At 56.6% G+C, this 27,019-nt stretch overlaps 1 protein-coding gene across 1 annotated transcript in view; it reads left to right on the top strand.

The window, feature by feature from the left end:
• Nucleotides 1-27,019, top strand: part of PLXNA4 (plexin A4) — a 416,899-nt gene that overhangs the window by 361,313 nt on the left and 28,567 nt on the right. Inside the window, exons 15-24 of the mRNA XM_045062995.1 lie at nt 4,781-4,917; nt 5,570-5,734; nt 8,694-8,787; nt 9,286-9,525; nt 10,178-10,324; nt 10,826-11,060; nt 13,888-14,030; nt 21,056-21,324; nt 23,627-23,693; nt 24,472-24,618. Coding sequence (XP_044918930.1) covers nt 4,781-4,917; nt 5,570-5,734; nt 8,694-8,787; nt 9,286-9,525; nt 10,178-10,324; nt 10,826-11,060; nt 13,888-14,030; nt 21,056-21,324; nt 23,627-23,693; nt 24,472-24,618 — 1,644 coding nt within the window. The remainder of the gene's footprint in view (nt 1-4,780; nt 4,918-5,569; nt 5,735-8,693; nt 8,788-9,285; nt 9,526-10,177; nt 10,325-10,825; nt 11,061-13,887; nt 14,031-21,055; nt 21,325-23,626; nt 23,694-24,471; nt 24,619-27,019) is intronic.

Raw genomic sequence — 27,019 nt, 5'->3', positions numbered from 1 at the left:
GCCCTTCCCGGGTGCACTGGCACCCCGTCATTTGTATCCCGTCATCCACGTTCAGCCACCTTCCCCACCTCCTTAACCCCGCCCCCGTCCCACACCTCCCCTGCACTCCCACTCCGCCTTCCTCCGACCGCACCGCTGCCTCTCACTGCACACCCTTCCCTTCCCTTCGCGTGGCCTGTCTGCAGACGTCACCCTGATCCCCACATTCCCTCCAGCTGGGACCCTCACGAGACAGCCCCTGGTGAGGGGTCGTGGGGGGCAGGGGCACTGGGGACCGCTCCATCTCGCGATGCTGGGCATGCGGGAGGCATGTGCGTCTCACACTGTGTGCCCCGCACACTGCCTCGTTTTCCAAACTGTCCGTCCAGTTCACTTCGGGGGCTAATGACAGCTGTGATGGGATGGTTTCCTCCGGGTCCCCTGCTGGTTTTGGAAGCTGGGAGCCTGAAGGGATGGATTTTATGCCTGGGCATCAAATGCTCCAGAGCACATCACAGGGAGCCTTGAGGTGAAGCTCCCTTCGGCCACCCGCCATCCTCCCCTGCCCCCCTCACTGTCCTCCCCCTACTCCTCCTTTCTCCCTTCATCTGATAACTATTTATCATCTTGCACCTCCCCCCGCAGTTGATTATTCCATAAACATTTGCTTCATTGGTTGAATCTTATAATTCGATGACCCTTGCTTGTGGGTGTCCAGGGGTGACTCAGACCCCGACTGTGGTGGGAGTCCTGATCCGGAGGAATGTGCGGGATGTGCATCAGAGGCCTCCTCCCGCCAACACCCTGCTCTCTCTGCTCCCTCCCCTACTCTTGAAAAGCTCCCCTCCTTCTACACACAGTTGGGCACGCTGCGCGCAACAACCCGTGTAGAAGGACACGTGTGTGTGATGGGCGTGTAGGGCTCCCCATCTCTTCAGGATTCGCACCCCCACCTTCTTCTCAAAGGATCTGAGAAAGTTTCCCCATGAACCCCAGCACACTTGCACACAGAGAGCGATACAGCAATAGAGACAGAGAGAGGCCGTGTATACTGCATAGGATGTAGCTGGTCTATACAGAGATCGCCCATCCAGCCGAGTCGAGCTCCTGAGGGGGAAGGAGACGGAGACAAAGGCAGAGACAGGGCTCCCCAAGTGTGGGAGGTGTGGGGGGCATGCCAGATGTGGGCTTGGCATCCAGCTCTGAAGCTACCTGGCCACCCTAGGAGCAGGGAGGAGGCCCCCGCATGGCCGAAGCGAGCACTGGGCTTCCTCTGCCAGTCAACCCCTGCCCCCCAGCAGTTTGCATCCTGGCTGTCACTCACTAGGCAGTAACAAATGGATGGTACCAGGGATGGCTGAAGCTTCCTTTGGGAGTTAGCCATCTCTGCCATGTCTCCCCTCCGTGATTCACTCCAAGGCCACTGATCCCTGGCTGTCTGGCCGAAACCTCCCTCACCCGCCCCGGCTACCCACTTCTACAAACTCTCCCAAAACTGAGTCCCCCTCACTTGCCCACTTCTGTCAGGGGCTTGTGCCCAGGCCACAGTTCTGGTGGACTCTGGCTCAGCATCCCTGAGTTCCAGATTTCAGCCACCCCATCACCACGACGGCCGGGAGTCTCACTTTGCCCATTCTCCTGGCTGCTGCAGTGACCTCCTTAAATCCCTGAATGTAGAGGTCTGAACCCATTCTAGTCCATCTGGCCCTGCAGAATATGGTTTCCATCTGGTTAGCCCCCACGGCAAGGAGAACCCAGGGCGCCGCTGCCTCCAGCTGCCGTCCAGGCTCCTTGGTCTGGTCCACCCTGTCCATGCAGTCCTGTTTCCCAGGCTTCGCATGGCCGGACTCGTCTCCCTTCTCTATCTCCTTCCCCACATTGCCCCAAGCCGTACCCTTCTCGTTAGTCCAAGGCCCTGCTCACGAGCCCCTCCACGCCTTCTCTGCACACACAGCCCACAGCCCCCACGGTTCCGTGGTTCACTGGGGATGCCACGCCGTCTGCCTGCCCACGTGGCCCTGGGTGTTGCGTCTGGGACCCCCGGCTCCTCTGTTCAGACCAGTAAGTCTTTGGAGATGAAGCCCTGGCCGCTTACCGCTTTGTTAGCCCCCATGGTGCTTAGGCAGTTCTAAACCTCCCCGCGTGTTGGAATCTCCTGAGGGGCTTTAAACGAAGGTTCCAGAGCCCTCCCCACCCCCACGCTGACCCTGAGCTAAGTCCCCCCGAGATTCTAACTCAGCTCAGACTGAGGACAAACAGAACTGGCCTAGGACAAACAGAACTTAGAGAACAGATCCCATGTACCTATCTATACAACGTGTGGTTTCAGGTTTAATTCTTATAATGAGCCTATGTCGTATTCAGAAGCTGCTTCTGCTCGCAGGTAAGGCCAGTCTGGCCTGCGTGACTGTTTCCGCTCTGGAAACAGGACGTGGTGAGAGGCAGGGCCTCGAGGCGAGGCTTCAGGGAAGAAGCTGGGTAGGGAGGCAGGATCTGTAGGAGGCAGAATGTGACGCTCGGCATGAGTCTGGAGTGGTGGTACGGGGACCCTGGCATGAGGTATGGGAGAGAAACCAAAGATGGGAGCAGAAGGGGTGGAGAGCGCAAGGGGTTGGCGGGAAGAAAAGAGGTGGCAGCGCAAAGACAGGTCAGGAAAAGGTGAGTTGCTGCCGCAAGGCAAACTGCATTGGTCCGATGGGGCCTTGGGACTCCAAGATTTGTGTGCCTTTTTGAGGGCTACCTCTGAGGAACGGTCCTGGGGAAGACTTTCAGAGAGGAAACCTCCATTTCCTCCCCAGTCCCCAGTGTGCTTTTAAGGGCCCAGTCACTGAGGCTTCCCCCACAGAGCTCCTAGGGGGCTCGAGTGGGAATGAGGGTTACCTGGGAGGTGAGGAGTGACAGAAGGACCCTGTCTCGCGCTCCCCAGCATCTCAGAGCCATGGTTGCCTTCCTGCAGGGGGCACACAGAAGCCCCTGACTCCTCTGGAGTCCTCTGGGGACGTGGGGCACATTGGAGAACCCCTTTCAGGGGTGCCTCTTGGGATCTGGGGCATACCGGGGAGCCCCTTCCCAGTGCTGAGGTTGGGCGTAAGGTCTGGGTCTAATAACTCAGTTTTCCTCCACAAATGAGGCCAGACTCTCAGGTTTGGGTTCAGTCACCCAAAACCCAACGGCCAAGGCCAAGGGATCAGCACTTGTGGTCTTGTCCCCAGGTTTGCCCTAGAGATCTGCATGGAGGGAACCTTTCCCTTCCCTACCTCCAGCGAGGAGCCAAGAGAAGAGGTGGCAAATAATACAGAATTTGATTTCCCGTGCAAACCCATCATGAAATATTTATGAAGCATGACTTAAATAATTAATCATTTCTCAAGACTTGAAAACATGCCTCCGTGTCATCTTCTCCTCACCCCAAAATAATTCCCCCACCCAACCCCCCAGTGCAGAGCCAGCAAGGATTACTCATTTCCATCCCTTCTAGAACCCCACCCACAGGCTGCTGGAGACTGCCACAGGCTCTTCTTTCCATGTGGCTCCCACGGCCATCTATCTGAACTTGCCTGGGTTTTGATTCCATCTGTAGGACCACCCTTGCGTTGCACAGACTGCACTCTCTTTCCCTTCCAGACAGTGGGACAGAGGCACCATTTGTGGGATGTGACCCTGAGTTACAGAACCAGAAAACCAGCAGGCGCCTTTGAGATAACTCAGTTTTGACCTTGCTCTCTGATTTTACAATCAGAGAGGTTACAAGACTTGTCCTGGGACACACAGCAAAATCTCGGCCGAGCTAAGAAACCAGGGCTCTTCCCAAGGCCTCACCCCACCCTCGTCCGGGTCTCATTTGGGCCAGGAGTGGCTCTGGAATGAAGCATTCCTTCCCTTTATGGGTGCTAGGGGAACGCCAGGCTCGGGGTCTGCGGGGACCCGGTGGGCGGCTGGACGGGTGGGCCCTGGGAGTGTGCGGGGCAGACACTGGGGGGCCAGGGTCCGTGAGCAGACCAGGTCACTGGGGCTCCTCCTTGCTCCCTGAGCTGTTAGGGACGGGGGCCTCTCCATGAGGGGGTGGCCTGAAGGCTGGGAGCCAAGTGGGTTCAACTTTTGGTGGGAAATTCTTTAAGGGGCAGGGGAGAGAGAAATCTTCATTTAAATGCAGATACAAGCTTCTCACCTGGGACTGAGGAAAGTTGTTTCCATTAAAATGCTAATGACAGAGCCAACCTGCCACTCCAAATTCTGGGCTCACCGACGCCCCCTCCCGCCGTCCTTCCTCCATCCCCTGACCCTCCTTCTCCTCCTGGGGTTTCCTGGGGCCTTCAGGACCCGTGGCTCTGGCTTCTGGGTGTTTGGGCAGTCTCTGGAAGAGGCCCACGCAAGGAGCTCATCACCTTCCCAAAAGCAGCTGGAGAGGGGGTAGAGAGCCAGAGCTCTGCAGTCAGGTCTCAGACATGCCACTTTTTAGCTGTGTGATGGTGGGAACCTTATTTCACGTCTCTGAATCTCTTCTGTAAAATGGTTAATAATCCTACTTTGGAGAACTGACTGGCACATACATCATATAGAGATGGACGAAGAGATAAAGCCTGCCAGTTCAAACACCAGCACAAGGCAGCTGTTACCATTACTGTTATTAATAGAGAAGTGTGAACTCTCAGGGCCCAGAGCTTTGCTTACCCACACAAGCCCAGTACGACTTCGTGGGCTCCGTTGAGAGGTCTCCGTTACCGAGTGGCTCCCGGAGCGGGGTGCTGCCTCTTCAGACCCTGTCCCGGTGGTGTCTCAGGCCAGATCCTTTCCTGCACAGACGCTGACTCTCTCGGACCTGAAGCCCAGGCGGGGGCCCATGTCTGGGGGCACCCAAGTGACCATCACGGGTACCAACCTGAACGCGGGCAGCAACGTGGTGGTGATGTTTGGGAAGCAGCCCTGCCTTTTCCACAGGTAACTCACCTCCAGGCAGGCCTCAGGGATTCACAGCCTGGAGGGTGGGGCCCGTAGGGCTGCCCCAGGGCTGCAAACTTCTGGGGCTCACCTCTTGGAAGTGCTTTCTCCTTCCTGAGAAAGTGGCCGTTCTCTCTGAGGGATGATTATACCTGACTGTGGATGTTTCTGGCTGTCTGGAGACCTGCCAGGCAGCCCTTCCCCAGCCGGGCCATTCCTGCTGTCCCCTGATATTTGGCCACGGGTGTGAAATGAGTAAGAAGCAACAGCAGGAACGGGAAGATTCTGGCTAAACTGAATGAACAGGGTTCTTGCTGCAGGCAGCCGGGGTGATCAGGTGCCCAGGGTAGGGGGACTCTGGCTGACCCCACTTTGCAGGATTCTTACTAAAAATAGGGCTTGGCAGGGGCAAGACGGGGCCCAAGGATGAGGCCTCGTTGAAAAGAAGTCTCAGGGGAACCCGTTCGGTGGATTTGATGGAGGGTGTCAGTAGTGCCTGGAGCTTTCCACCCTGGGCCAGTGCTCACCAGGGCCTCTGACGAGCCTGGGAGCAGGAAGGGGTTGGCGGGTGGGGGGGAGGGGCGGGCGGCTGCCCGGACCGCTGTCCCCTTCAGCTCCCGGGAGCCCAGCTGCATGTCCGCTCTCCCTGCAGACGCTCTCCGTCCTACATCGTCTGCAACACCACGTCCTCAGAGGAGGTGCTGGAAATGAAGGTGATGGTGCAAGTGGACAAGGCCAGTATCCACCAGGACCTGTTCTTCCAGTACGTGGAGGACCCCACCATCGTGCGCATTGAGCCGGAGTGGAGCATCGTCAGGTAGGCGTGGCCCTGCCCTCGGCTGTCCTTCCTCGACTCTCAGAGAGCCAAGGACTGTCTCGGAGCCCAGTTCTGCTTGGAGGACTGATGAATCAGAGCTTCCTGCCAGGGTGCCCTCCTTCCACAGACAGTACCTGTCAGTAGGCCCTGGCCCCAGAGCCTGGGCTCCAGTCAGCAAGAGCCCATAGCCTGTCATCTGAGGATTTGGGTCCCCCCCGCAATCCCCCCGGAGGCCATGATCACATCACGGTGAGGGCTGGGGTTTGCCAGTCCTGTTCCCAGATGCGAGCAATAATTCCAGTCCTGCCAAGGGATGGAGGAGAAAGTGTAAGGTCAGATTCAACTTGTCTGTGGCCTGCCCTTGAGCAAAAGTGTGTCCTCACCACCAGGGTCCAATACAGAGGCCCCTTCTCTGGGCTTCTGTAACCTCCTGCTGTCCCTCTAGCCTGCTCTGACATGGCCCCGAGGGGTCTGCTTCTTCATCTTCCCCTCTACTGCAGCGCAGGGACTGGGTCTTGTTCCTGTTCTTTCCGCCACCGCTGGCCAACACAAGTACAGAGAGCGCGTGTCTGGGAAGGAGCTGGGTGTGTGCTCTTATGGAAGAACCCTCCAGGGCCACCGGTCACTCAGCCAGTCACGAGCTGTCTTGCACCAGCTGTATACCTTTCTGACCTCCCATCCTGAGAACTTCACGGGGGGCTTTGGAAATTCCAGGAGTCCTGAGGACCCTCCCAGTCCCCCACTTGGTGGGGCTCTGGAGCGTGGCATCTCACTTCAGGGAGGGAACTGCAGGAAGTGCAGCATAATGGGAAGGTGCGGCAGGGAGCACCCTGACAGCACGGCCCCTGCTGCCCATTGGGAACCTGCTGTATTAGGAGCCGAGGGGGACTGCAATAGGGCTTGGAGACAGAAGGAGCTGGCTTAGCCCAGCCGGATGACCTTAAAGTTGACTTTACTTCTCTGGGCCCATGGTTTCTCATCCGTCAACTCCCTCCCAGGATGCTGGGAGGGCTAAGCCAGGTGCATGGGCACAGGGCAGTGCCTGCCTCAGCTCTCTCCTGCTGCCCCTGGCCCAGTCCTCAGCCCTCCCCATGATTGGCTTCAGTTCTAGAGGACGTCTGACATCAGGGGAAGGGGGAGAACATGAAGATGTGGTCTCCATGGCTGAAGCAGGGATCAGGGACAAGTCCGGTTCAGAGAACAGTCTTTGTTTTTTTTTTTTAATGAAGGGTCAGCAGACTCCAACCTGGGGGCCAGATCCGGCCATCTGCCTCCTTTTATGAATAAAGTTTTATTGGAACACAGCCATGCTCATCCCTTTATGTTTTGTCTATAGCTTTCTCACCACAGCAGCAGAGATGAGTTACTGCAACAGACCATATGGCCTGGGAAGCCGAAAATATTTACTCTCTGGCCCTTTCCAGGAAAGTCTGCCACCCCCGGCCTTATGTCCACGAAAGGCAGCCTTTGTGGACATGAGATTGGGTTGTCCTTACTCCCTAAGACCCAAACTTCATAAGCTTTAGCCATGATTTTAAAGTAGATGCTAGAAGGCGCAGAGAGGGGCGGAGCCTGTAGAAAGCTCTTCTGGGATTTGCCCCCAGGGCCTGGTGAATCCAGGAACTGTGCAGCTCCCTGAGGAATTCACAGCCTGGCTTCACCGAGCTCGTCCTCAAGTCGCCATCACGGAAACTGAGGCGTCGTAGCTGACTCCAAGTCACGTTCACAACGAGGGAGGTTAGGTTGCAAGCACGATCTGGGCCTCCCACCAGGCTCTAGAGCTTCTGCCGCAGTGAACAGGTTCTCTGATGGGGCAGGGGCCCTGCTGAGTGTGCTGTGCACTGCTCCCAACAGCCTGGGCTGCTCACCACGGGGGGCGGTTCTTAAATGCGGGTTGAATTCATGATTAAGATTGGGAGATGGCCAGATAGCAGAATCTCACTCTGGAACACGGCCATGGGCAGAGGAGCCTGTCTGGGTTTTATAGGACTCTTCCTGCATGCATGAGTGAGTGTGTGTGTGTGTGTGTGTGTACACGCACATGTATGTGGGAGTAGGAGGGCAGGTGGAGCGCAGGGAATACCGGGTTATACAGAGACGGGCAGAGGCACAGAGAGGGAGACATGGCTGTGGGTGTCATAGATTCTTCACTCACTAAGCTTGTAACTAACTGTTTCAGATGGTAAGATTCTTCTTGAAGATACTCTCGGGATTGTGGAGAAAGTGACTTGTCCCCTTCCTTTGAGTAGCCCCCAAGGAAGATAGCCCTTGCCTTGGGTCAGCTTCTCAGACCCCCGCATATGGCAATGGCACCCAGGTTTTCTTTGAAAAGCTACCCAAAGGGGAATCTCCTGCTGTCTCCTCCTCTGTAGCTGGTTGACACCCAGGATCCAGGAGACCTGGGGCCCGGGACATTGGCTGTTTGCATTCCTACACGAGGCTCCTGGGTGTCTGGGCCCCTCCCTTTCCCAGATCTCAGTGGATGGAAGCTTCCAGGGTGAAACTGTAGTGATGGCCTTGTGGAGGAGACTGTGCTGGGATCCTAGAGGGTCTGGTGGGGGACATCCTAGAGCAAGGCTTTCATTAGACCAAGGCCAGTGTGGAAATCTCCCTGGGACTGGTGAGGGCTGGGGGACAGACCCCAGGGGGCTACAGAGAAGCATCTGACTCAGGTCAGGAGGCTCCAGGGCCTGCGCGGGTGTCCACACTCTGGATACGCTCAGAGTGGGACTGCCACAGACCTCCAGTCATCACTGTCATCCCTTGGCCGCTAAAAGCTCATCCTTATTGTTATTCAGTCAGTTTGCCACCATTGTCCCTGTGAACATTATCACGCCTCCTGGTTGTCATTGCCTTTAATGCTGGGGCCCAGCCTTATCATCGTCATCTTGGTCGTCAAGTGCCATTGCTGTTCCCATCCCTGTGCTGACATGCCTCCTTGTTCTTTTCCCCTGGTCAGTGGAAACACCCCCATCGCCGTGTGGGGGACTCACCTGGACCTCATACAGAACCCCCAGATCCGGGCCAAGCATGGAGGGAAGGAACACATCAATGTGAGTGCAGAGGTGGCTCACCGTGTCACTTTCCCAAAGGGCATGGGGTATCCGAAGCCAGCAGGCCACCCAGACCCAGAGAACCCATTGCACATGACAGCCCCCAGCACTGGGATGGTGAGATGAGGGAGAAGATGAGAGGGCATTTTCGTACCTTGGGGTACAGGCATGGGGGAGCAATCACTTAGGGGGTTTCTGAGGTTTCATACACTTAGTCCTCCATCTTTTAGACCCCAGGACTGTTCCCTAGCTCAGAGATACCCTCATCATCTCCGCACCCCATGGACACACATAGGGCACAGAGGCGGGTCCCAGCTGCAGAGCTGACTCCTCGAGTGGCCACGTTTCGTGGTCCTGGCTGCAGAGGGGCAGTGACCCATCCATAACTGTCCCATGTCAGCCCCATGCTGTATCCCAGCCTGGAGGGAGTCCCGCTGCATGTGTTGGGGGCTGTGTAAGTCCAGACACCGCATGGTCTTTCCTCTCTGGCCCCTCCAGCTCTGTGAGGTTCTGAATGCTACTGAGATGACCTGCCAGGCTCCGGCTCTTGCTCTGGGACCCGACCATCAGTCCGACCTGACCGAGAGGCCTGAGGAGTTCGGCTTCATCCTGGACAATGTCCAGTCCCTGCTAATCCTCAATAAGACCAACTTCACTTACTACCCCAACCCTGTGTTCGAGGCCTTTGGGCCCTCAGGAATCCTGGAGCTCAAGCCCGGCACGCCCATCATCCTGAAGGTAGATGGAGGTCATGGGCAGGTGGTGGGAAGCCAGGAGGCTGCTGTAGGGGATGGGTTTTCAAGTCGCAGAGAGAGGCCAGAAGTCATGGGCTCAAGCCCGATTTCATCCCTGGAGTCCCTCGCAGTGGTCGTCTTATAGTCCAGAGTACAGAAAACACTGTCTCTGAGTTTGTATTGAGAGGCAAACTCCCTTTAGAGACCCAATCAGGGCAGCTGGAGCCATCCTGGCCCTCTGACCCCCAAGCTTCCTTTGTCCTCAGAGTCCAGAACCTGGGAGGTCAGAGGCTCATCCTGCTTCCTCCCATGGAGCCCTTTGCAAACCACAGTGAAGGGCTTCTTTGGAGTGTGGGTAGCAAATAATTTGAAATGACAGTTTGAATCAACTGGTCATGATTGACCATAGCTCTGTGTTGAGAAGGGTCCTGAGGCTGCATTTGGATAAGCTAAAGAGTGCCTTGATTATTGACTCCCTGCTGAGGAAGGGGGAATGGCAGTGTAGGTGTCACAAGGTTTTCGGACTTGCTATGGAAGGTGGGCTCTCCCCCCAGCTCAGCAGCAGGATGGGACCTCTGCATGGGGGGACATGGCGGCCAGCTGGTAGCTACAGTCCTCACTCTGGAGTACAAAGCAGGGCTTCCCTGTTCCTCCAGGGCAAGAACCTGATCCCCCCCGTGGCTGGGGGCAATGTGAAGCTGAACTACACCGTGCTGGTCGGGGAGAAGCCATGTGCCGTGACGGTGTCCGACGTGCAGCTGCTCTGCGAGTCCCCCAACCTCATCGGCAGGCACAAAGTGATGGTGAGCCTGGCAGCGCCCCGTTCTGGATGGGACAGGCGCTAGAGATGCCAGAGCACGAGGAAACCAGGAGGGGATCCTGGCCGGTGCTACAGTGAGAGCAAGGCAAAGCAGTATGAATGATGTGTGCATTGTCTGCTATAGGCAAGAGGCCCTTGCAGGAGGGGACCATTGCTGGCCAGAGGAGGTCCATCATATCATGCTCTGTGCCCCTGTCACCCGTCCTTACCCTGGGATGAATCTTAGGGAGCCACTCACTGAAGTCGTGTCAGACTTCAGGTCCCGGCCCTGTGCTGTTTGCTTAAGATGATGACGGCGCTAGTCCTGGGTGCCGCGGGGTTTCCCATCTCTGAGCCATCCGGACCCCCGCTCAGCCCCCACACACCCCCTCAGCTGTCCTTGCCCTTCCCCGTGGCACCCCGTGGCCAGTTCATCGACCCGGCCGCGGGCCCCCCCGCTGCTCTGCGCCCGCTCACAGCTTCCTCTCGCCTGCTGTGCCGGCAGGCCCGCGTCGGGGGCATGGAGTACTCCCCGGGGATGGTGTACGTCGCCCCAGACAGCCCGCTCAGCTTGCCCGCCATCGTCAGCATCGCTGTGGCCGGCGGCCTCCTGGTCATCTTCATCGTTGCCGTCCTCATCGCCTACAAACGCAAGTCCCGCGAGAGTGACCTCACGCTGAAGCGGCTGCAGATGCAGATGGACAACCTGGAGTCGCGCGTGGCTCTCGAGTGCAAAGAAGGTACCAGGCGGCGGCGCAGGTGTTGGGGGATGGGAAACCATGCGCGTGCGCATGCGCGGCTCACCCGGGCCGCGGGCTGGGTGCTGGCTGGCAGAGTGCGGGCGGGGCATCTCCCCTCTGAGCCTCATCTCCCAGCTGTGTCCAGACCCAGCCCTCATCCCAGCAGACCCACCGCTTCCCTTCCCCTCCTGCGAGGCGCACCCCTGCCCTCTCTCCACATCCCAGCAGGCATCCCTTGTGACACCTACACTGCCCACCCCTTCCCCTCCCCTCCTGAGAGGTGCCCCCTCTTGCCTCTTTACCCCCACTTCAGGTGGGGGGTCCTTTCACACCCTCCAAGGGCAGTTGGCACCCCCAAATCCTGGCCCGGGGGGGGGCAGGTGTCGTGTCCAGCAACTTTGAGCTCCATTCCTTTGGGAGGACAGTACGGCCATAGCTCTGCTTTGAGATTTAGAAGAAGAGGGTTTCACAGCTTGTATTTTTAAATAATAGCCAACACTACCATGATATGAAATCAGCAGCACTAAATCCAGGAAGGAAATTTAGGAGTCAGACTCTTGTCGCCCCCGGGATATCATTTCGTGAGTCACCCTGGGAGGGTCTTCGTGCCGTCTTTGCTGTAGATTTACTCCGGGAGTCAATGCGGCCTGTACCTGGGGCTCTGTCCTCCCCACCAGGGAAGCCGCGGCTCCCTCTGATGGGGATGTGGGCCGGTCCTATCCCCTCACTACATCCTTAGCTGTCAACACGGCATCTGCCTTGTGGGACTGTTAATTACTGCCTTTTATTATATTTACGCTGCTTAATTTTTTTCTCCGCAATGTACTCTTCCCTCTAATTAGGTGTAGTGATTAGAATCTCTTTCATGTGTGGCAGGCGCGAGGCTTTGAATGTTGGAGGCGCTTAGTGACTTGAAGGAAAGCTGTGGACCGATAAAAAGCCAACCTCCCTCCTTCTCCTCCCCGCAGGCTGAGCACCCCAGCTGGGAGGGGGTAGAGAGGGGAATGCGAAGCCAGGTTCCTCTCAGAATGTTCTGGAGAGGGAGAAATTAGCAGCCAGACAGGATGTCCAGCCACAGGGTGTCCGCAGAGGCGCAAGGAGAGGGCCTCGGCTTCTGGCTCAGAAGAGAGTTCTGCTACACCAGTAGGCACAGGGGGAGACGTAAAGCAGAGATTAGCCTTAAAAGCATTTGTTGGGGAGTGAGGGGGCCCTGAGCTGGTCCTCGGACATATAAGGGGCAGCTTGGCTCCTGGAAAGGTGACTCCCCAGAGACTTGACAGTAAACCAGGATGTCACCCACACACCCACCCAGAAGAGGCCCAGCCTAACTAAGCCTTTCACTGCCTAAACACACACACGTGCATCACTGCCCCACACACTCACCGACATACACACCCACTCAGACGGTCACTTGTGTGCTCACACATACACACACCCACTAATGCCCACATGCACAGGAAACACATTCCCACAAACATACACTCATCAGAGCTTCCAGTGACAGTACAGGCCAGAAACCTTCCAGACTCCTTCCATACACACATGGCACACACGCTGGTGTACGCTCCATTCAGATGTGGGAATCACTTGCCTTGAGAGGGACCCTGTGTGTCAGGGTCACCAGGGGTGTGGAAACAGAGTGGCCCCAGAGTCCGTAGGAGCCTGTCCAGGAGTCTGGGGGTGTCTTCGTTGTTCTATCAAAGAAGCAGTACTGCTAAACTCAAGATCCAGGAACCTGAGATCCAGGGCCCAGGTTGGCACTGTGGGGTGCAGTGGGCCCCCATCCACAGTGCCCGGGCCAGCCGCGTGGTGTACATGGGATCAATAGAGCCCACAAAAGACTTTTTCCTGATTCTGGTGTCTTTAGGAATATTAAGAAGGATCGTGTAATCAGTGCCCATGGGCTGTTCTTTGCCAACGTGGGCTAATCCATCCTCGCTGGGGACGACCATACATGGGCGGCAGTCATGCACGCGTGTCGGTTCATGTGCGTGTGCCCAGGGGAGAGGCCGAGCAGAGAAGGGCCCAGCGTGGCATTTCTGACTGCCTCCCAGGGTGGAAGGCAGCCCGGGAGAGGGACTGTACGCACAACCGAGTGTGGTGCCTTGGTGCCCTCTAACTATCTGGGCCATGTGCCAGACTTTCTTGGAGGCCAGAGGGAAGGGGGTCTTGCTGCCCCGTGACCATCGGGAGGCCTGAGCTGCCTCCACAGACAGCCATGCCCACATGCAGATCATAAATCACCATCGAGTGGCGTCTCCTTGAGGAAGGAAGGATAAAGATACACCTGCACATCTATCTAAAAGGAATATGTTAGTGTGGCGGAGCCTTCCTCCAGCTGCCTGGGTGGTTTGATGGCTCCAGCGAGCTGCCTGGCCCAGAACTGGGACCACAGAGGAAACTGTTCTTAATGTTTCAGAGGAAGACTGTTTTAAAAATGCAGAATTGGGAACAGCCAATTGGGAACCTCTCCCCTCCCTCCCCTGTCCCTTGATAGAGTCCCCCACCTTCAGCCTTTTCTGCAAACCCAAATGCTTCATCTTTGGATGAGGAGGCCCTTTAGGTCCCAGCAGCAGGACAGATCTGTGGACAGCCCACTCCACCCCATCTATGCTTCGGAAGGGATTTAGTCCTAGACCATCTTCTTTGTGCAGCATCTTTCTCCCCTTCCTAAGTCTTTCACCCCTGCCACTTAAAACATCCCATGTTATTCCTGCACACCTGCAGCCCATTGCCTTTTTCTCCCGGGAGCCTGGGGGAGGGTTCTGAGCCTTCAGACCCAGGGTCTGCCCCAGTCGGCCGTCTCACAGGCTTCTCTTTGTGCCAGCTTTTGCCGAGCTGCAGACAGACATTCACGAGCTGACCAGTGACCTGGACGGAGCCGGGATCCCCTTCCTGGACTACAGAACCTATACCATGCGGGTGCTGTTCCCCGGGATCGAAGACCACCCAGTGCTCCGGGACCTCGAGGTGAGAAGCAGGTGTTAGTGTGGAGAAAGGTATGGGTGACCTTCAAGTATGGCCCTCAGGAAAGCTGAGGCACGGAGGGGGACATGACTGGCCCGAGGCTCCCCCTTCTTGTCGGCTCCAGTCAGCTGGTCCCTATGCAGGAAATGGGACCAAGCCAGGGAGGCTCTGAGCAGAGATGGATCCCCGCAGAATTGAATGGAAGTTGGAGGAAAAAACTATACTGATGCAGAAAAACCAGACAGTGTTATGAGTTCGTGGCCCCCCGTTTAGGAAGCCACGATGTACGGGATTTCCTCATGTAGCTGGTGCCCAGTGAGTATATGTGGGCAAGATAAGGAATGTGCTGGGAAGGGAGGTGGGAGCATGCGTGATAAGAACATCACCGTCTTTTGTACCAGCAGGACCTCATCTTTTGAACATTTTTATCCCACTTACTGCCTAGCATAGGGTCTGGCTTATGCATATATTCATATTACGCTTTGTTCCAAAAGGGATTTGGGATGACTCATAAAGATAAATATCAGAGGAAAGTGAAAAATACAAATGAGGAAACCAGGGCAACATAATAATCACAAGGAATAATCGCCATCGGTGGACGGCTCACCAATCTCCGGGTCCGGTTTTAAGGACTCCTCGTGTATGTGCTGTTTTAATATGTCAAAAGCAGGCCAAAGACAGTGCGCTTTTGGGGCAGCCATGCTAAGGATTCTGGGAACTCTGGGGTTACCTGCTAGGAGGGGGCGGGGCCGGGATTGGAGTCCCGCAGTCAAACTTCAGGGTCTGCGCTCCCCACGACGAGACTTTGCATGTTGCTGTCCATGCCTTAGGGCTCTGGACCCTTATTAGGATGAATCAAAAAATCTCCAGCCAAATCGACAACAGAGAATCAGACTAATTCCAGGATTTATAGCATCCATAACAACACAACAGGCCCATCGCTCAGCGGTCGCACAGTTTTGCCGGTGCTGACCCCTATGGGAATATCTGCGTGGGCTGTCCAGGGGGTTGTGGAGGCTGTGCCCTTTCATAGCAGCAGAGCAAGGCCCCAGGGACTCCGGGACCCACATGCATTTCTCCGTAACTGTTTGTTGAATACAACATGTGCCCAAGTGTGCTTCTCTAATGAGCTCATGGGCACTTCTGTCTGGAGGAGGGTCCCGCAGGCTCCTCAGTGGGTAGACATCTAAAGGCACTTCCAGAGGCCCTAGGTGGTGGGCTCTATGTCCTCACTGAGAATGCACCTTTCCCTCTGTCTGCACATCTCATGTGTGCATAGCTAAGGTATACGTGTGCGTCATGATTACAAATGAGAACACCGTCTGTATCATGATGTTCTATCCATTCCCTTGGTCTCACCCTTGTTGCCTGTGCCCTCTCTCATTCTCATTCATTTTCCTTGTCCATTTATCATTTCTCCAGCTTCATTTTTACCTGCTTCAAAATCCCAGGGTGTTTAGCCCACTGAAGACTATGAACTTTCCATAGGCATTTGCCTCTCCAGAGATTCCCAGACTCTCGGGCTAGGCTTGGCACTAGTTTCACACACACCCAAGGGCAATACACTCCCAAGAATTGCCCAGGGCAGTGGCGGGAGAATTATAGGGTTCATTCTCCCATAGGAGCTCATGGGCGTTTGTGCAGGTTGAATACTGCAGTACTCCAGATGGCATCATTCATATGTGACACCTCTTGGAGTTGTTCAGTGCACAACTTGCATCACTATCTACAGCAGCCCTGTTCCCTGAGGACCAGAATACAAATGATTCCTTCTCTTTGCCCTTCTGAACTGTACCAACCCTCTTGCTGAAAACTGGTGGAGTCCCTACCTAGCTGTACTTCTCCAGGCTTCCCTCTAAGGTTGGTTTCCTGTGAGAAGTAAGATGGGGGCGGCTGCCCAACTCCTAGCCTTATTCTCCAGTGAGGCACAAAGCCAGGATCCCAGCTCAGCTAGCCAGACCCAACAAACAGAAACGCCCAGCGCCCTCATCCTTGCCCTCGGAACCTTGCATGGAGCCAGCTTCCTGCTTCACTGTGCTGCTCTGGGCCTATCTGCCTAGCTCCCCGACACAAGACACCTCCAAACAGAAGCTTCAGGGGCAACAGACCCCACTCTGCCAGAAAACTCGAAGAGCTCTGGTTCAGCACTGTCTTAGAGGCTCATTTCTTGACTTCACAGTGACACCACCTACCCCATGGGCTGAACCCATAGGAGGGCACCCCCAGAGCCACACCACCAGGGGTCACTGCCTTCTCCTCATCCATCTGTCTGTCACAGGTGTCAGGTGAACCCATTCCCAGGAGGGCCACAGAAGAAGGCCTCTGAGAATCAGGGCTACTGCGTCATAGTCCCGTGAGCAGCCTGGACGACTGACTTCCGGGTCGTTCAGTGCACAAGCACAGATTGCGGGTGGATACCCCGCCCCTGCCCCATACTGTTCCCATGGTCCCCGTTACACATTATGTCACGTCCCACCATGACCACGACCGTATTCTTCATCTGGCATGGTAACATTTCCCCTGGAGAAGACCGGAGACTTCGCCTTCACAGCCGCCTTCACAGACTCCCCTGAGCTGGAACCCACAGCGTGGCCATTTGTCAGGCACAGGCTCTGAATCAAACAGGTCGCACAGGTCCAACAGCTCACAGAGCTTTTCTTGTTTTGAATTGTAAAATATGCCTCACAGAAAATAGACGATTTCAGTGATTTTTACAGGTACGGCTCCGCGTCAGGGAGTACATTCACGCTGTGGTGTGACCGTCACCTCCACCTGTCTCCAGAAGGGTTTCACCTTGTCCCAATGAAACCCTGTCCCTGTTAAACACTAACGCCCCATCCCCTCCCCCAGAAACCACCGTTCGACTTTCTGTCTCTATGTATCTGACGGCTCGGGGCCTCTCATGTGAGTGGAATCATAGCATTTGTATCCTTTTGTGACTGGTTTACTTCACTTAGCAAAATGTTTTCAGGGTTCACCCGTACTGTAGCATGTGACCGAATTTCTTCGCTTTGTAAGCCTGAGCCATAGTCCGTTGTACGTGCGCCCTGAGTTTTGTTGATCTGTTCATCTGTCTATGGACGCTTGGGCTGCTCCCACCTCTGGGCTCTTGCTGTGCTGCTGCTAAGGACATGAGTGTACAGGTATCTGTTTGAGCCCCTGCTCCCAGTCTTGTGGGTATATACCCAGGACGGACGGCTTTTGGTCTCCATGAAACCCACTAATGGACCGGCCCACTCTGGCCCGGGGCTATATTAGGTCCAGCATCCCAGGCAACATCCAGGGATTTTGTCAGAATTATTCTTTTCCGATTTGTTTCCAGCCCATCTTACCACTGGAGTAGTCTCTCCCCCTTGGCTTTCTGAGTATGGAAATATTCCCAGGGAAGCCATTGACTAATCTACAGCAATGTTTCCTGACTTTTTCAGCCACTGGCTAGGCATGAGCAGTAGATGTGTGAGAAGAAGGAGTTGTTCTCTGGCTTTAGTCTATCCTGGACATGGGACACCAGTCCCCCGTCTTTTGTGACCATCTGGTGAAGGCCAGGCAGGTGGGGAAGGGGCTGTCCAGGCACTGGACGTACACCGATCCTTTATTATTATTTTTTTAAGATCTCATTTATGTATCTGAGAGAGACAGTGAGCGAGAGAGAGCACAAGCCAGGGGCACAGATTGTTTAAAAACAGGGAGCAGACAGAAACCACCCACCCCATTCTCAACCTGTCCGTGTCTCCTAAACTCTAACCTGTTGGGTTACAATTAAAATTTACTATCCAGTTTTATACTCACAGGCTTCAATTCAACTCACAGACTAAATTATCGAACCATCTGGTGAATAGAGAAGGTCTTGTTTTAGAGTGGCATTTGTTTGGGGGGGGTGCCAAGTTACAAAGGGGAATTGTTCTGGAACTCTCTACCAAGATACTTCACTTCCATCTCCATGTTCATAAAATGGGGAGAAAATTCCTACCTCTGGCATCCCCGGACCCAGGGCCAGTGCATTCGATCTCTTGGAAACTCCTGGGCACAAGGGATCAGTGAAAGGCAGCCAGTGGAGTAAGAGAGGCAGGTAATAAAACCACTGTTAAGTGCACACCGTGTGTGCTGAGCACTTTACATGCATTATCTTATTTAATGCTCGTAAAACATTATGACGGGGGCTCCCGGGTTCTCATTTTACAGACAAGGCATTCGAGCCCGGAGGTGACAGAGCTTTCCTTCAAGTAGGAGTCAGTTTGTCTCTCTGATTCTGAAACTTGGGCTGCTGACCGGTAGGCTGTGGCCCTGTAGCTGGTTTGGCTGCGCCTTCCTTCCCGGGGCTCCAGGCCTTGATGTCCAGAAGGCGCGTGCAATCAAGCCAAGTTCAGAGCACGTCCCCTCCCCAGATGGGCCACCTGGCCAGCCCTCTGTCCTCTTCCTCCTCTCCAGGGTTCCCAGTGCCAAACCTGGTCGTGGCTCCCATGCCCTCGAGGGCCAGCCTGAGCTGCCAGGAGGCCCTGCAGGGTGGGGGGCTCAGAGCTGGCTCTGCGTCCCCTCCCAGGCCCAGGGGTAGGACTAGATGTGGTCTAGGATGGGGAGGATTAACGGGGACTCAGGAGCCAAACAAACTTGGGTTTGGAATTCCAGCATGTTCCTGCACCTGCCGCTGCCCTTGGGATTCCTAGAGTGGCGTCTGTGAGGAGGGCACACTCACTCTTGCAAGGTCCTTAGCAGGCTTCGATGGAGCAGTGAGAACAGTGAGCAGGACTGTGCACTGCGCCTCGCGGGTGCCGAGGGGTGACATTATCTTCAGCAGGACGAGTTGTGGAGTTGTTGCTCTGGGGGATTGAAGGACAGAGCAGGTAAAATGTGCTCACATGTGCCAGGGGCGGTCCCAGAACTGGGCGGGAGGTCAGCGGGACACACAGACGCTGGGTACACTGAGGCCGGGCTGGCAGCAAGGGGAGGCTGCCTCCTACCCTTGTCTTCTCTTGCCAGCCACTGTGAGGTGGGGAATGGGGCTTGGGGAGCAAGCAGGGTGCAACCGTAGGGAGCAAGGAGTTTGCCAGGGCTGGTGGTGCAGAGAGCCGGAACACGCTGAAGCCAGGCCCTGGCTCCAACGAGTTCCCTTCTCTCTCCGGAGAGCTGCCTTCCGACAGGACCTTCTGAGGGGCCCTGCTGTTCACCCGCCAGGGGCAAGCCTAGGTCCAGCTGATCTCCAACCAGGGCCTTGCCCTGAGCCTGGAACACAGGGGAGCTCAGTGAGTGGCACGAACATTTCAGATCTGCACCTGCCCCCTCCTTGGACCTGGACCCGGGGCAAACAGAGATTCTCTGGCTGCCCTTCCTCCCCAGTTTTAAGCTTCTGGGGTCCAGGGGGATGACGGTTGCTAGTCAGTAAACATGGCTATGTGTCAGGCTTCTGACACACCATCTCCTTCAGAACTCACACCAGCCCCCGAGATGGTGGGATGCAACGCCGACTGCCCGGGCACACGGCCTGGCCCTGACCCTTGTCTCTTTTGGGATCTTGGGCAAGTTCCCCACGGTCATGAGGCCCTGGGATAATAATGGTACCTGCCTCATAGGGGGTTGTGTGGCATAAACAGGTCCGTGTTTCTCAAGCACGTAGAAGAGCACTCAGCAGAGTAAGCCCTACACACACATCAGCTGTTGAAGGAGCTGTGTCTTCTCAGGGTCCCCAAACTAGTATATGGCTGTAACAGTTCACCCAACCAGCCGACCGAAACTGCGTTCTGCACTGTCGCATACGGCCGTCCCAGGAACATCTGCGGGGGAGACGCAGCTCTTGACATGGCATCTGCTTTGGAGGTCCCTGCCCCCCCCAACCCCCCACTCCATGAAGGGTGCCCTGCTGTCTTTTCAGAGGTCTTCCCTTTGTTGCCGGAGGCTCTGCTTTATTTGTTAAGCAGCCTTTTTGCTCTAATGGAAGCACCCACATAGAGCAGGCAGTGCACACGTTGGCAGAACCCAGCTCAGAGCGTTTTCCCTGAGTGAACACAGCCATCCGGCCAGCACACAGATCAGGAAACCGAAGGTTACCGGCCCTCCCCAGAAGTCCCCAAGTGCCCCCTTCCCGTCCCAGCACCCCCCCCCCCCGCCGAATCACCACTTTCCTGCCATCGTTGATGGTTTTTTTAAAAATCTTTATTTAAAGGCTACTTTACGGTTCGCCCTCTTCTTTCTGACTTCCTTCATTCAGTGCTGCGAGAGGTACTCCTGCTACTATGAGCGGCGGAAGGCCCTTCCTTCCCGCGCCTGTGTGGCTTCCTGCTGGGCAATATGCCGCAGTTCCTAGAGCCATTCGCTGTTGCCGGACAGCTGGCTGTTTCCAGGCTGGGGCTGTGACCCGCAGAGCTGCTGTGTCCCCATGCGTCTCGGGGATGCGTCTTCCCTGCCTAGCTCCGTCACTAGCTAGTGTGTACGGAGTGGACGGTGCCCCCTTGCGGGTGCCTCCTGATGAGCAGAAGATGCGGGCAGGAAGACAAAACCTTCCTCCTCCCCTTTCCCTGGGTCTCAGAGGAGTTTCTGAGAAAATATTAGTCACTGGAGTCAATCAGGGAACACCTGAGAGACCTCCGGGCTTAGTCTTCCCCTTTCTGTGTGGGTGAATCACCCGGGCCCCCAGAGAAGTTACTGGACTTGCCTGAGGTCACACAGGGCAGTGGTGACAGAGCCTCGTGGACCCCAAATGTCCTGACTCTGAGGCCACTGGTCTGTTACCGGGATCCACGCAGCCAGAGAAGGGTCAGCATCAGGTCGGCTGGAGGCTCAGCACATTCCTGCTAGGGAAGAGCTCAGGCTCCCACGCAGTTGGGGATCTCTGCGTCGTTCATGACAATGCACCTCCCGGGTTCAGCTCCAAACCAGAGGCCATGGACAGCTGCGCAGGTTAAGCACACTGCGCCCAGCAACCGACGAGGCCTTGGTGCTGCTGGCCAGCTGGGCTGCGGCCTGAGTGGTGGTGGGGTCCGCGGGGTGCACAGCCGACCCCAGGCCTGGCTGGCTATCAGGGCTATCGTCCGCAGGTTCCGGGCTACCGGCAGGAGCGCGTGGAGAAGGGCCTGAAGCTCTTCGCGCAGCTCATCAACAACAAGGTGTTCTTGCTGTCCTTCATCCGCACGCTGGAGTCTCAGCGCAGCTTCTCCATGCGCGACCGCGGCAACGTGGCGTCGCTCATCATGACCGTGCTGCAGAGCAAGCTGGAGTACGCCACCGACGTGCTGAAGCAGCTGCTGGCCGACCTCATCGACAAGAACCTGGAGAGCAAGAACCACCCCAAGCTGCTTCTCAGGAGGTGAGGGTCGGGCCTGGGTGGGGGCGGGGGGAACGCAGGTCAGGGAGAGCCCACTCGCCTGGATCTTGGGCCTCCTGGGGACATGGGGGCAGGGCTCCCAGAAGGAGCTGCCCATGCCCTCTGGGAAGAAGCTGTCCCCATGGCCCGTCTGTTTCTCTAGTGCCCTGCGTCTGCTCTGCCTTCTTTCTCTCTGTCCTTCCGCTCCCCGGTTACGACCTTCCCACTGGAGTTATTCTCCCGTGGACTCTTCAGGCTCGTTTCTCCATCCCCTACCCTTACCTACACCAGAACATGAATTAAGAGAGATACCCCCAGGCCTTCTGTCTTGGGAACCCGCCACAGCATCTCAAGATGGGAGATTTCAGCCCTGGCAGCTCTCCTTGCTGTCCGGGACAAGCCCCGGAGCCTCACCCCGGAGCCTGTAGGTAATGCGGGCTCTCCGGTCCCAGCCCACACGCACTGGGGCAGAATCGGCAGGCTCCAGAGAAACCGCAGTGTCGAAGGTCCACGGGGGTGTGAGAAGCCCTGGGCCAGCCAGTGTTTCCTTGCCTGATGCACCTCCTGGATGCTCTGCGTGGGTCTGGGGCGCTCCACCCTCCCCCACTCGGATGCCTCACTGTGGAGACCCGAATAGCCACATGTGGCCACCAAGCCATATCCCGTGGCTTCGGCTTTGTAGGACAATGACTCCCTGACTCCATCCAGGCTGCCACTCACATCGGCCTCCTCCTGGAAGGCCATTTCTCATCTAGGCTGTTAGTGCAGTGCCTTTTGGCCTTCCCAAGGACAAAGCTGGAAATCTCCCATGTCCAGCCATCACGCCGCGGTACCGTCCGCCTCTACCTCTTCTGCCTCCCGTCCTCGGTGTCTGGGTCCAAGGCAGGGCCTCCTGCTTGGGCCAAGTGGCTAGATTTGGCTTTCCGAAGTGTTTACCTCGGGCTTTTCCCTGTGCCGTGGGCATTCGCCCGCACAGCTGTGGAAGGTTGCTACGTATCGGAGCAATCATCCAGCTTTGGAAACAGCGAGGTAGATCATTTTGATTTTTGTTTTACTTCCACCACGCAGCCACCCACCGGCATAATACTAGGGTTGCCACTGCCTGCCCGAGCTCCCACCGACAATTTCCCGGCGTGGCCTCGCTCTGGATCTGCGCGTCTCCGCCTCTTGTTTTCCACCCGCTCGCCCCCAGATGCTGTCTCTGCTTCTGCCCTCCTCCATCGCCCTTTCTTCCTCTTGCCCCTGGCTGGCCCCCTCACTTCGACAGTCTTCCTTCTCATCTCCTCCTGCTTTACTGTGGAACTCGCAGCCGCCCAGCTGCTGGGGGGCTCCCGCCAACTGCAACTTCCAGGTCTAGCCACACATACCTAGGTGGGCCCGTTGCTCTCTGGAGCTGGCCTAGGCTTAGCATGAGTTTGAGTCCCGTTTGTTTTCTCTACATGGATGCAACCCGAAGGGTCTTTTGGCCCTACCCCTGCTGCAACAGTGGCTTCCCTTCCAAGGTAAAAGGAGAAGTGGACTTAGGTAGCAGCACAAAGAATGCAAATTAGACTCAAGGAGGCACTTCCTGTCATTGCAAATGACACATGAGCAGGGTTCCCAGGAGGAGTTCCAAAGGACTCTGAGGTGGGATAATTTGGGCATTGCTCAGGATGAGTTAAGTACGCAGGTTTAATCTGTGTCAGCTCTGGGAGTCTTTCGCTCTAGGTGATGGGGTCAGACCAATGTACCTGGCCTTTGTCGCCTGACCCACTCCTCCTGCCACCTTCCTATCTGTGCCCTGCCAAATTAGTATGACCCCAGGTTTTTCAGTTTTCTTCTCTCTCCCACCCACGGGAACTAGAAAGTTCTCTAAAGCTGTCCTGTTCAATGTGGTGACTGCAAGCTACACGTGCACATTCAAATGCAGATAATGAAAGGTGAACAAAATGGAACATTCCGCTCCTCAGGCACACTAGCTACATTCTGAGTGCTCTGTGGGTACCTATGGCTGGTGGCTTTGCCACTGGACAGCTCGAGAGTTCATCATCAACGCAGAGAGCTCTGACGGACAGAGCTACTCCCACACTTTCCCACTGGATACCCAGCCGGGAGCCCGACACCAGAAGGTTGTCTCCTGGCTTCGTAGGCAAAGCTTGTCTCATCGCCCTGGGGTTTCTAGGAGTCCGTGGAATTCCAGTATTCTTTAGGATCTCAGGATTTGGCCCAAAAGTCGAAAGCAGCAAGATCAATGCAGAATTGGTCCCCTGCCTTCCCAGTCCTTGGCCTCTGACCAGCTGCTTCTATCTTTATCTTGCTGTGACAGGACTGAGTCAGTGGCCGAAAAGATGTTGACCAACTGGTTCACTTTCCTGCTCTACAAGTTCCTCAAGGTACGACTGGATATGGGGGTATCACTGGTGCTGCCTGTTCCCCCTCCAGCTTTCCTGCACACCCCGAAGCCCACATTCCCCAGGTCTAACTCCTAGAGCCCCACCAGGAAATGTAGTCCCCCTCGTCACCTTCACTGTCACCAAGGGGGCAGACTCCCAACCGTCTCAGGAGACCCCTGCCCTGTCAATCCTGGCGTGAAAGACAATCCCATCCCCAGGCCAGGGGGAGATGAGCCCATGAGAGGACCCTGTGTGAGCCCCGAAGCCAAAGTCCCCTTTTATGCTCAAAACGGTTCATCCCTTAGTTCCCTGCTTTCCCTGTTCCTCCTCCCCTCCTGCCTCTCCCAGCCCCAGACTCCCCCAGGCTGATCAGGGTCCCCGAGCAGGGACCACAGGTGTGTGTGGCAGCAGCTAAGCCGCCCATGTGCCCTGGAGGTGGAAGAGCTCCCTGACTCCAATTATAACCTTGCTTCTGAAGGACGTCGCACCCCCGGGCACGGACCTCTGTCTCCTGATGGGCTGCGGAGGAAGTGGTGGGAGTGGGGTGGGGAAGAGAAACGGAGAGGGGGCAGGAGGCAGGGGGGTGAAGCGGAGAGGGCAGACAGAGAAGACAGGTGTCCAGAGGGCCAGGAGAAATGTGCGTCTGAAGGGGGTGCTGATCACAGAGGCCGGGGAGCAGGAGAGAATTGAAGCAGAGCTGTGGAAAGCAGCCCTTTGAGAAACGGGCTCCGGGAGGTTGGTCCAGAGTCCGCCCATCACGGTTCTTCTCTGCATGCAGGAATGTGCCGGGGAGCCCCTGTTCTCGCTCTTCTGTGCCATCAAGCAGCAGATGGAGAAGGGGCCCATCGACGCCATCACGGGAGAGGCCCGCTACTCTCTGAGTGAGGATAAGCTCATCCGCCAGCAGATCGACTACAAAACCCTGGTAAAGCAGCCTCGCGGCTTTGCCCTGGGGCCCCGGTTACGGGGCTGCGGTCCCGTGCAGTCCCTGCCCAGCAGAGGGGACAGTGGAGATGCTGAAAAGCCACCTGGCCTGGTTGACCTGCTGCACTGGGCCAGCCGGGTGTCCCACCTGGGCCTGTCACCCCAGACTCCCCCAGGACCCTCACACCAGAGCACCTGGATTGAGGGACCAGTAGCTGAGGCACGTCTGAGCGACACTTCAGGGACCAGTGTGGTTCCAGACCAGCACACAGAACATGGGGTCATAAGGCCTCGCCGCAGCTGGCCAGCTGATTGCACTGAGGGAACCGCTCATCGGCTTCCCTGGGGTGGGGTGGGGGCACTTCCAGGCAGAGCAGGTGGGGGCCTGAAGGAGAGGAAACCAGAAAGAGTCCCTTGTGTTTTGGGAGCCCACCTCTGCCCTCTGGTCTAAGTTCAAATACACCCACACCCCGAGAATGTGAGGCTGGATTGGCCTACTGGTCTTTGTCCAGGGAAAGCGGGGCTTCCCTCTGTCAAGATTAGCCCCCCTCTTCTGATAGCAGCTGTCACCCTAGGAGGCAGCCAGGCTCAGCGCGGAGGAGCGTGAGGTCTGGACTGGAGCCCTGACTGCTTCAGCAGCGGGGTGATTTGGGGCAGGTGTCTCAACGCCTCTGACTTGGGGTGTGTTCATCTGAAAATACAGAGGGTAACACTAGAACTTATTTACACAGGGGTAGTAGCAGTGCGTACCCCCCAACGTTGTCCGGAGGGTGGAATGGGGCAAGGCATGCGAGGCAGGGAGCACCGAGTAAGTGCTCCCTGCTGCCCACGGAGGCCCTGCCACCGCTTTCCCGCCGCCCTGCCCTGCCCGTCTGCCACGGTCCCTCCGGGACTGGCGCTCAACCTCACCTTCACCCCTGGCTCTTGTGGACAGAGCTGTGATTTCCCACCAGGCCTCCACTAGGAGAGCGGAGAGGGCGTGAAAGCAAACAGGTGTTGGTGATGACGCATGGGAGGTGCCCAAGATGGGGGGGATGCAGACAGAAGAGAGATGGGATTATGGGAAGGGGTGCCTGGTTGGCCCAATTAAGCATCCAACTCTCGATTTTGGCTCAGGTCAGGATCTCAAGGTTGTGAGATTGAGCCCCATGTTGGTCTCGCACTGGGCATGGAGCCTGCTTAAGAATCTCTCTTCCCCTCTACCCCTTCCCCCCTCCCTTTCTATAAAAAAAAAAAAAAAAAAAACCACAAAACAAAAACAAAATAAAAGTGCTTATGGGGAGATGAGACCCACACAGGCCAAGACAGGACAGGGCTGAGCTGGGCTGAGCTGGGCAGGAGTGGTGAGCCCCCGGGGTGAATCCCAGACCCCATGGAGAGCAGGGAGACCGTGCCTCCTGGTTGAGAATGATGCGGCTGAGATACACCTTCCCCCCATTCTCAGTGGGCTGGGGGGGTCCCAGTGGGCTCCCCTAAAGAGGCTTCAGAGGAGCCGCTGTGACTGGGGACCTTGCTTCCTTACAGTCACGTTCTGCTCTGGAGGAGAAAGAGGCTCTGATTAAAGGGGAAAAGGGGGGCTGAGGGGGGAGAATCTTCCCAAAATAGAGACCGGGGTAGATTTTTAGTGCTCTAGAAGCACCCCTGAAACGTCTCCTGCCTGATGTCCCCGCACCCCTTCCTCTCCCATCCCCCCCACTGTTCCTCAGTACGGAATCCAGTACCGTGAGCTGCGGTAGGGCCCTGTCCCCGCCGGCAGCATCCTTTACTCGGGAGGCCAGGCTGCTTGCAGATGGTGGGACTTCCCGCACGTGTGAGGACCTGGAGTGGGCCGGGGGCCCAGCCTTCGGGCGGACAGCCGGGGGAGAAAAGGGGGAGATGGCGCTTGTTCCGCCCGGGGAAGACAGGCACGCAGGGGGGTGTAAGGCCACCTCGGGCCTGAGAAAGGGAACTCCAACAGGTGGAAGGGAGCAGCCCCAGGCTATTGAGGGGGGAGAGAAAGGGAGGGAAAGCTGGAGGAGCTCTGAACAATTTGGGCCAACTGATGCTATCGCTGTCCTGGGGCAGGGGGTACCCCAAAGGAGACAGGTGCTGAGAGGCTCAGGGCCAGCCCGCTTCAGAGCGAGGCGCCCCTCCGAGGTGTTGCGTGATTAACTGGCCTGACAGTAGAACTTGAGTTCTCCTGTCCCAGGGCCCTGCTGCTGGGAGAGCCTGCTGCCATCACCCACGAGCTTGCTGGGTGTGGGTGCTTCCCCGGGAGCCTGCTGGGGGCCAGAGGTTGGACATTTACCTGCTATAACGCAGAATCTCGGGCTCACCCCAGACCTCCTGAGTCAGCATCTGCATTCTAGCAAAATTCCGGAGTGATTCTAGTCACATTGAACTTGAGAAGCACTGAGCTAGCA

Source organism: Mustela putorius, unplaced genomic scaffold (genome assembly GCF_011764305.1).
Source record: "Mustela putorius furo isolate JIRA1106 unplaced genomic scaffold, ASM1176430v1.1 tig00003845_pilon_pilon_pilon, whole genome shotgun sequence".
Lineage (NCBI taxonomy): Eukaryota > Metazoa > Chordata > Mammalia > Carnivora > Mustelidae > Mustela > Mustela putorius.
The sequence above is the reverse complement of the archived record's forward strand: the minus strand, read 5'-3'. Positions and strand labels throughout refer to the sequence as shown.